This window comes from Poecilia reticulata, chromosome 8 (genome assembly GCF_904066995.2).
Source record: "Poecilia reticulata chromosome 8, P_reticulata-male-v2, whole genome shotgun sequence".
NCBI lineage: Eukaryota > Metazoa > Chordata > Actinopteri > Cyprinodontiformes > Poeciliidae > Poecilia > Poecilia reticulata.
The window spans coordinates 4737891-4748418 of NC_088837.1; the positions used below are offsets into that span (position 1 = coordinate 4737891).

At 41.2% G+C, this 10528-nt stretch overlaps 1 protein-coding gene across 1 annotated transcript; it reads left to right on the forward strand.

Annotated features, from left to right (window-relative positions):
• The first annotated feature begins 1747 nt into the window (after positions 1 to 1747).
• nfil3-6 (nuclear factor, interleukin 3 regulated, member 6) lies at positions 1748 to 5577 on the forward strand. The gene is made up of 2 exons (XM_008415352.3): positions 1748 to 2031; positions 2855 to 5577. The coding sequence occupies exon 2, from the start codon at positions 2941 to 2943 to the stop codon at positions 4120 to 4122; it is 1182 nt and encodes a 393-aa protein (XP_008413574.2). The 5' UTR covers positions 1748 to 2031; positions 2855 to 2940; the 3' UTR covers positions 4123 to 5577.
• The last annotated feature ends 4951 nt before the right edge of the window (positions 5578 to 10528 follow it).

Here is a 10528-nt window from a genome sequence, read left to right on the forward strand (position 1 = left end):
AACTGATCAGCCACCGGAACCACAGGGAGTAACAGATAAACGCAGCCGACTGACAAATACACACTTTGTTTTATATTAGTAGTGAATCTGTGCTGTATGCGCTCATTTACAAATGACACTTCTACTTTTATTACACACAAGTTAATGATTGATAAATACAAAAAAACTACGTGCTTATGAATAATCGCTCGGCCAGGCAGGAAGCATTTCTCATTCAGTAAAAAGGTTCCAGTGGGAAGAAGCCAAGTGTCATTAAAAAAGAAAACATTAAAGGTTCTTAAAGAGACAGTATTTATGTTTTGTCCAACCACATTTTATAGCACAATCAAGTAACTATATTAACTTCAGTTATTATAAAAATGCTGTAAAATGTATGTATCAAATGTGGCTTAAAAGAAGCTTATCTTTGTAATTTAACGCCCTGAAATTGGGCCTCTGTCTCTTTAAAAACTAATGTTCTTACTGAAGCTCCGCCTTTAGGAAGCCATCACAATATGGCTCCTCCATTTAGTTTATAAACTAAATATCTATCTCAGACTTAGTTGGGAACTAAATATTTAGTTTGCAACCTAAATTGAATATTTATTTTGAAAGTTAAATATTTGGCTTCTTAACTAAATGTTTAATTTGTAAGCTAAGTATTTAATTAAACATTTAAGTATTTAAATGTTTAATTATCTTTCAAATTAAACATTTAATTAGGCAGCTAAGTATTTAGTTTACAAACTAAATGATTAGCTTGGGAATTAAATATTTGGTTTGCAAGCTAAATATTTAGTTTCCTAATCAAATATTAAATTTGAAAGCTAAATGTTTAGATTGTAAACTAAATAAGCTTGTGGATTAAATATTTAATTTGGAACAGTGGCATTTCTAAATGTACGAATAACATGGTGAAAATATGATTGAAAAAGGATCACCCACATTTTCGTTCTCGGTGACGGAACAAATAAACCAAAAATAGGTTCATTTTTTTACTGCGTAGCTTTACAGCAGGCTCCACCGCAGCTAAAAGTGTAAAACTGGGTCTCCATTTTTACACTTGGCGCCCCATGGACTACTCCACTGCAACAAAAGATTCACTTATTTGAAGTCTTTTGAAAACCAGAGGGTGTCAACAAATGTGGAGAATGCTGCTCCAAGTATGTCAGGCCTAATAAACCCTTTTTAATCACCTCCTGCACCATAAAATGTTGATGCAAGAGGAGGCCTTGCGTCACACGATGTGCTAAACCAGGTGGACCGTCACATTTCCCATTTATTCAAGTCACTTCCGAAAACGTCCTCGTCTTTCCGGAAGTTACAGATTTCACCTGTTTTTGCCGACCACGTTTGGTCAGTACGTTTCCCCTGAGGGTCAAACTCTCCTGTTTGGACAACAAATTAGCCAACTTGGTTCCTTCGGGTGATGAGTCCTAACCTGCCGAGTCGGATGGACTGAGAAAGACTCCAAAAAAGTTTAAGACTGCAGAGGAGAGAGAGAGAGAGAGAGAGAGAGAGAGAGAGAGAGAGAGAGAGAGAGAGAGAGAGAGAGAGAGAGAGAGAGAGATGCTAAATTATCTAACTGTTACGACAGGATTATCAGAGTGGGCGTGGCGTTTGAGGTCGGATGACGACCATGATGATGGCGGTGATGAGGGGTATGATATGTGAGCGTGGATAGGACGGATGGGGAAGGAGTGGGGGGGTGGGGAGGGGGAGCGAGGGGTCCGGGATGGAGGCGGACTCAGAAACACACACACACACACACACACAAATGCACACGCACGCAGGGTCCGGCTGGTTCAGGCGAGGATAGGCTCCGACCCGAGGTGAACTCCTCGTTACAAATAGGAGCTGCGGCATTCCAAGTAGAGCAGAGTGGAGGCGCTCCACGCGGATGAATAATAATATTAAGTAACTGCGCTGAGTGAGTCCGCTTTATTTAACCGGGGTGGAAGGCAAGAGGAAGCAGTTTCCTTCTGAGTGGCGGAAAAAAATCTATACGATTTAAGAGGACGTTATTCCGAGAGGACTGGATATTAAACTCAGGTAGGTCGCTTCTTGTTTTCACCATTTGAATCACTCTGACATCTTCTGCTCGACAACCTTCACTTTTAACTTGATGATTCATTGACATTATCCAAGCGTTTTAAAAAAAATGCGTTTAATTTTTCTTTATTTTCTTTTTTCCTGGACTGTTTCAAAAAGTTGAAACGCCTTACTTTATTGTTTTTTTGTTTTGTTTTGTTTCTTTTTTTCTCTCCCTTTAACCGGTTTGAGCGAAGCGAATCTGCGGATGAAATGTGTCAGATTTCAGTGATGAGGCGCGAAAACAGATTTACAGACAGTTCAGGTATAGTTAGAAGTGGCGCGACGTCAGATCGGCATGTTCCTGTTACTGAGACATGTGGGTCAGCAGCACCGGACAGAGAGGCACGATGAGCGCAGACCGACCGGAAACCGCTCAGCAATTACGTGATTCTGGTTCATTGACGGTTCATTAACAATTAACCTGGTTTACACTCAACACTCGAAATGATATGTGGATTATTACAACTGTAAAACAAAACAAAGAAAAAAAAATCATGAATAAAAAATAAAAATAAAAAAAGCTATATATATATATATATATATATATATAATTTTATTGTATGGAGAGAAGGGTTGTGTGAATTCCACCTTCCCCCTCCTCCAAAAAATAGTTTGGGTGATGACTACGTCTGAGTGTTGCCTCATATTGGACAGGTAATGAAGCTTGTAAGTTGGTGGTACAAGCTGCTCCTATTTGATTCCAGAGATGTAATAGGGTTACATAATATTGTGTTGTAATGACTCTTGCATAACAAGTACAATTCTCTTCTTTCACCACTAGGTGGCAGTGCTGCAGCATTTTCCAGCTATAAAATTCCCTGAGAGTTGAGTGAAGTCCATTCAGCTGTTCTCCAGTCAGGTCCTGGCATGATGTTTGAGGAGGAGTCCCATGGTGTGAGGGGCCAGCAGGAGTTGCCCGTTCTCCAGACAGTGGATTCGCCCGATGCTGCGCCTTCCAGCGGACCTGAGGGTCCTCTGTCCTTCACGGATGAAGCCGTGTCCATACTGACCTCCAGCAACCTGCTGGCTCGCTCCCTGCTGGGTCGCACCTCTGCAGTCAAGCGCAAAGAGAGTCCAGCTGCCACCGCCCGGCGCAAGCGCGAGTTCATCCCCCATGACAAAAAGGACGAAAGCTACTGGGACAAAAGGAGGAAGAACAACGAGGCGGCCAAACGTTCTCGAGAGAAGCGGCGGGTGAATGACATGGTCCTGGAGAGCCGGGTGCTTGCTTTGCTGGAGGAGAACGCCCGGCTTAGGGCGGAGCTCCTGGCTCTGAAGTTCCGCTTTGGCTTGATTAAAGATCCGTCCAACACACAGATTCTACCGCTTGCCGGAGTTCCTCAACACAATCTTCCAAACCTGACTCCCCAATATTATCCCCACAGAACTGATGGAGGCCCTCAAAGCTCAAATCCCAACAACCACTTAGGCCAGTCAGGTACCAGGAGCTCGAGAGAGGCTGGCAACATCTCAGAGGACTCTGGGTTTTCTACACCAGGAGGGTCCAGCGTGGCCAGCCCCATCTTTTTCGATGAACGCTTCGGCGACCATGGGAAGTTTTCACCGCACCAAGTGGAAGAGATGGGTTATGACCTCCAGCAGTCACCAGTTGATGTCCACCATCCTGCAGGACTCGCCGTCGGGAAGCCGGACCCAGCAGAGGCGATGAAAAACCTTCCACACAAGCTACGTTTCAAGACCCCCGGGAATGGGGAGGGCCTGGACATCGGTTGCGACAATGGCGGCGTAAGACGCAACCCTCGGGAGACCGGGAAAGGGCTGAGCGGAGGCGAAGTAGGAGCGGGGCATTGTCCCGGCTCCTGGGTCCAGCAACTGGAAGGGGAGGAATGCCGGAAGGAGAAACAGACTCTTCATTATGGTACTTCTACTGCCGGCTGTAACCTCCATTCTCCTCCCACGCCCAGACAAAGTGACGTCCAGTATCAGCATGAGAACACTTACCTGAAATCTCAGCTCAGCTCCCTCTCTGAGGAGGTGGCTCAGCTGAAGAAGCTTTTCACAGAGCAGCTCATGTCCAAAATCAACTGATGGACAGAAGGGGTTAGACGATGTGCGTCTAAATGTCCTTACGGACTTGTAAGGACATTTAGGAGAGAAAAACAGCAATACAGGGCTTGTCCCGGCATTCAGAGAGACTCATGTTTAAATAGTTCTCTGTTGTTCTCAAATGTACAGAGTGTTGCGTCATTTGGCCTCTCTGCCATTTCGTACCATTGTGTTTTGGATCATTTCATACCTGAAAAAAAAAAGGAAAATAAGGTACAAAATGGTGTCGTCTACAGCAGGATGTTTTGTTTATTTGTACCCACCTGAAGGTTATTTTGCACAAGATTCGACAATTTAAAGTTATTTTTCATTTAACTCGATGTTTCCTAAAAGAAAATGAGGTTATCTATCATCAGAAGGTTGCTTAGGATTGTTTTGCCTAAATTCAGGACATAATATAAAGTTAAATAAAGTAAATTAGATGTGGAATTTGAGCATTTTATGACTTTCTTTTCATAATTTATGAAACTACAGACAAAATTATCTAACTTTCTTGAATTAACTGAGTACCGATTGTTTTTTTTTTATGGGTATGAAATGGTAGGGGTGGGACATAATGACCACATGTGCTACAGTATGGCTATGAAGTGGTGAGATGGTGAACTGACCCAGAGTCTGATATATTACGTCTTTTAAACACTCGTATTATCTGCTGTTTAACAACAACTTGCTGTGATCTAACGTCCCGTCTCCATTGCTCATAAATGTGAGTCTTATCTGTCTGTGTATGCAAAGTAAAACACTGTGACAGCAAACAAAACACACACATATCACAAAACGAGCCGTATTTCCATTACAAATGCAAGCAAAACTCTGTCGATATTCTGCTAATGTCGAAAGAACACAATTTTGCAATTGCGTCGTTTCCATTAAATAAGAAACGCAGTTGAAATCACACATGGATCAGTTTGTTTGAGCAACAAGTCATTCAAAAACATCATCCTCCTACCACTTCCTGTTGTTAGCTTTTTTTCTTCTTCCTAAATTGGCTTGTTTTCTTTAAGCAAATTTATTTTCAGAATTTCAATCTGCGCAATTATAAGGTCAATGGAAAGGAAGTCAATGACGGCTTCACGCCTGACACTGCCGATGGAAGATTAAGTAATTGAGGCGGTTTTATTTATCATTCTATTAAAGGCCTGTAAAGCACAATCAGACACAAACAGTGAATGCACCATGAGATTAAATCATTAACTAGTAGAAAGCAAAACACAACTCCTCACACGTCCCGGAAGCTTTCTGAAACATTTGTATTCAGGTTTGTCCCGACTTGTTACGCGTTAAAACATTCGCTTCAGGACAAACGCCGCAACTTGTAAAGTTTTTGTTTGTGGGTTGTTGTTTTTTTTAACCCATTCCTTTGTTACCATTTGTTCCAGTCTCCACTGTGTTTTCTGTGCGTTTTCATATTTAAAAACAATAAACGGATTTGACATATTCTGTGCTGCGGGATCGTGTTTCTATTCAGCCTCGCCTTCTGACCCCTTTCGATAGGCCTCAGCGACCCCGAAAGAAAGAGCCACAAGAGTCTCTGATGCTGCGTAAAGGTAAAGATTTAGGCTGACAAGTGCTGAGGGGCGCAGGAAGTGAGGAGAGGTTGCACACTTGGCAGGTTTACAGTCTCTGCAGGAGGCGATGCGGGCCGACTGTCAACCAGACAAAGACAGAAATGAGTGTCTGTTGTTACTCAACCGTCCCAGTTACAGACCCTCAGAACAGAAGACATTGATTTTCACCAGCTGGAGGAGAGTTTGTGTGGATGGTGTGAACAATGACTACTGGGAAAGTTTCTCAAACTATCACATTTTTTTTTGCAAACTCCCACACAAATCTGATCCGTTTGTTTTTTTTTTTTTCTTGTTGGTCTTTAAACAGTATTGACTCTCAAACAGGAAACTCCAGATTGCATTCCACCCTAACCTTGAAGGTGAAGAAGAAAATGTCTCAAGGCAATCAGCAGAGGGCAGCAATGATATTCCCTTTAGCGTTGCCACGGCGCACCGGCATGGCAAAAAAATAATTTTATTATTATTTTTATTAGCATTTGGAGCCTCATTAACCAAAATAAGATGGATAAAAGAACTCCCACTTAAAGTATAAACATGTGCCGACAAATAAGAAGTAAAAAAATAATATATCGCTAACATAGCGATATATTGGCCTAAGTCAATTTTGCCAAAATATGATTTAGGAAAAAAAATCTATATATATATATATATATATATAAAAGAAATAACTTTTGGGAAAAAATACTTTGCCCATTATTTTAGGAAGGTGGCATTATTTAGAGAAACTCCTTATTAGGATAATATATAGAGCCAATAAATATAGACGCAGCAAAAACAGATTCCTTTCTATAAATAGGTTGCAGCTATGTAAGAAAAATGCAGAAAATTCAGTCTAATAAGCTGTTTTAATTTTTTTGGTTATTTTGATACATTTTGGAACAATTTAATCAGTTTAATATGATTAAATAGTACAAGAGACTCTCTATCAGAGGGGTTTAAGCATGATTAATGCTGCAGGTGTAGAAGGGAGTGATTCAATGGATCCACTGCAACACGCTGCTGGTACACTACCATCCTCACACACCCAAAGCAAAAAAAAAAGAAGCTGCAACCCCCACATCTCCCTCTTATGCTTATTCTGTTCCCCCCTCATTTTTTTTTTTTCCAATGAAAGGATAAAGCCTGTTGCTAGGCAGGCAGTGCGACAGTTGCCATAGGAACGCTTGCAGACATAGCTAGAAGCAGGGAGGGGTGTGTGTGTGTGTGTGTGTGTGTGTGTGTGTGTGTGTGTGTGTGTGTGTGTGTGTGTGTGTGTGTGTGTGTGTGTGTGTGTGTGTGTGTGATCGTCGGGTTAGGGTGGGGATAAGGATGGATAGCCAAAAGAGAGGGACTGATGCAGAGGAGGAGAGACAGGGAGGGGTAGGGGTGGGGGTGGGGGGGGGGAACCCAAGTTCACAGCCAATGGGTGTGCTCCTTCTTCACCGTCTGCCCCCCCACACCCCCACCCCCGCCTTCCTACAGAAGGAGACAAAGAGGTGCAAAGGAATTGGGATCAATATTTAATTCTGGAATATGGGGTTACCCTTTAGATTATGGAGCGTAAAAAAAAAAAAAGAAAACGCACCTCAGACATGAAAACGGTTTGTTTCAAGTAGAAACAGAAAAAGTACTGAAATAAAAACCTGCAACAAAACAAGTACACAGCTGGTAAGTGTTTCTTTAGTATTCATTCAAATATTTATCAAAAAATGTACAATGTATTCACTTTTAAAGAGGCAGTATGGTATTATGCCTTTTTCAGGCACATAGTGCCATTTTATAACACAGTCAAGTAACTGTGTCACCTTCAGTTGTATCAAATATGACTTAAAACAAATCCGACTTAGTAATTTAACACCTTGAAATTGGGCCTCTGTCTCTTTAAGAAACTCCTGCTATTTTTGAAACGCCGCCTTCTGGAGGTCATCACAACATGGTTCCTCTCTTTAACAACATTTTTTACCAGAGTTGCCCTTGAAGTAGTTCCCATTTTATTTTTATTTTTTTATTTCCTTTATTTAACCAGGTAAACCGCGTTGAGATCCAGATCCCTGGGCAGAAATCTGCAATACACAGCAACCTGGTTACAAAATAAAATTAATTAATACATATGCACAAGTATAAAACAGTTTAAAGCAATTTAAAAACAGTGATGCTGTTTAAAAGAATCTCGTTGCCTGTTTTTAAGAATCGCTCGAAATAAGTCCAGTGAAACCAAATCTGACATCTTGAGTTCAGACGGGAGCTGATTCCAGGCTGAAGGAGCATCACACTGAAAGCTTACTTTCCTCTTTCTGTTCGGCAACGTGGAACATGCAAAAGAAAAATGTTGTTAGAGCGTAAAGAATGGGAATTAACAGATCTATGTAAGAGAGAGTTTAAATATGCTGGAGCCAAGCCGAGTAGAGATTTATAAATCAGGATCATCAGGTGATTGTTTCTCCGTACGCTTAAAGGAGGCCATTCAGCTTTCCTATAATAGATGCAAAGTTATACCAGAGGTATGCTAATTGCTACTGGCTAGTCTAAAGGATCTGAGAGGAGGAGTGGTTGCTTGGAAACTTCAGCTCGAAGGAGGAGCTTCGTCCTCGAAGGCGGTCCTAGGTCTACCCAAATGTATTGTGCAGCTGAATGGTTGCCATGGAGAGGATTTCTCAAGCATGCAGGAAATAATCAAAGCAACACTCCAGGTATGTTTTTGATGAGGGAATAACATAATAATCACAAACAAGTTCACTTTGTATAACACTTCCCCTTTTACCGCCACCAATGATGCAGTTATCAAAAATAAAAAATAAAAAAAGCTTCCAATTCCTCCGTTCAGGATGCAGGACACAGTTCACTATACATTCCTCCACTTCGCTGCTGTCTGAGGATGCATGGAAATCGTTCCAGGAACAAGAACCCAAACTGGATAACCACTAAATCGTTGCCAGAAAAGTGAAGCCGCTGTGCTTCTTTACTTCCTGCGGCTACGTGGCGGCGGCTCGCAGATCCCGAACAATCAGTGAGCAGATTGGTCTCACGCTGTACATTTGTTGCCTCTCCAGGAGGGTGTATCTTTCTCTGATTCCATCCCCTTTGTGCCACTGTGACGGATAACAGCTAAAACAAAATGGATAGTGTTTAAAACACAAACGGGTAATGTTTCCAAAAACTGCCCCCTGCTCTTTGTGTAGGCCACTTCCAGCAGCACCGGCATGAAAAGCGACTAGAGCGTGAATTTTATTTTTTTACTTAACTGGAAGTTGATTTTTGGAATAGTCCTTTACAAAAGAACTTTTCCCATGTTTTGAAATCCATCCAAAAGCACAAACATAAATGTGCTCTATTTGAATGTCAAAAAAAAAATAAAAAATCACATAAATTTCAACATTTTGTTTTCAGGTACCTTCTGCCAGTTTGGCACACAAAAATTTTTAATTTTGACAATTTCCCCTCTATTCTAACAGGTTATGTTTTTGTCTGTGGCTGTACAGTTTCAGGACTACTGCTGAATAATGAAATGAAGACCAATGTATTCTTAGCTAAACTCCTTCTTTCCCGTCACCATAATCTCTCCCATAATCTCCATGAGATTTAGAATCTTGAAAAGATCAGGAAGACGCATAAAGGTCAATCCAAGTGCAGTGGCGTCTCCAGAAAAATTTTGTTGGGGTGGCCAGGCCAGGCCTGTAAAAAAAGATAAACATAAAAAATGTATTCATTAATTACTGTATTCATTACTTATTTTAGTTTTTCTATTTTTATGTTTTTTACAAAAAGTCTAGAAAGTAATAGATATGTTTCCTAGGTAATGTTGGATTGTCAATATCAATTTTGTGGGGGAAAAAAAAGAAATACCTAGATTTTTTGTGTCCGTTTTGTCACTTTCAAAGTTCGGCTAAGTTCATTTAGCAACTTAGAGTCTTCAAATCAGCCCTCACAACAAACAGATTATTTTTTTTAGGCAGTTCATTAACATTTTAATATGAGCGACCACAATTTGAAAAAGAGCAATAAGAGAACTAGGACGTGCAGGGAATGCGAGAGATATACCAACAAGATGGTTGTGACTGTCTTTATTTCAAACTGTGCATGAGGTAGTCCATGAGAAACCTGCCATCAGCAGACCCAGTGTAGTGCTTAGACACGACAAAACCACTTTAACTTCTCTAATTTGATCGTAGTGAGTATATTTTGAGAAACACTGTTTTTCTTTCTGGCACGTGCTAGCTCTACTTCCTCTAGGGCTCGTCATCGCAAACACAACGTTTGTTGAGTCCCTATAAAAGTGTAAAATTGTGTTTTACAGCTGCTAAAGGTGTGTTCATCCTTTTTTGAGTATTTATTTTGGTTTAAATAGGTCATAGTGCTGACAGTGATTTCCTTTGATTGCTAAAAAAAAACAAAGAAAAAAAAAACAGAAAAAGTGAAAGGAAGAGCAGCCAGCCCTAAAAGGCTGTGCAGCCTTAAGAAAACCACTGATAAGGGAGGCTTATCCCCTCTGCGATTGAAAGAATGAAGCTTGGACTCTGGACCAGTGAAAGAAGGTCAGATGAGTCCAGATTTACCCTGTTCCAAAGAGATGAAGTGCAGTTCCTACTGTGAGAGCCTGTGGGGGCAATGCTATGATCTGAGGTTGCTACTGTTGGTCAGGCCTCGGTTCAGCCCAAAGAATGAAGTCAGCTGACGAGCTGAAAATACAGAGATTCACTCACTGCGCCAGTGAATTTCCTCTTTCCTGATTGGTATTTTCCAAACTGTCAATGCCAGGATTCATCGGGCTCCAATTGGGCTCCGAGTTGTTCAAGAAACATGAGAGTTCATTTTCACACGTAGATTGACCACCACAGGGTAAA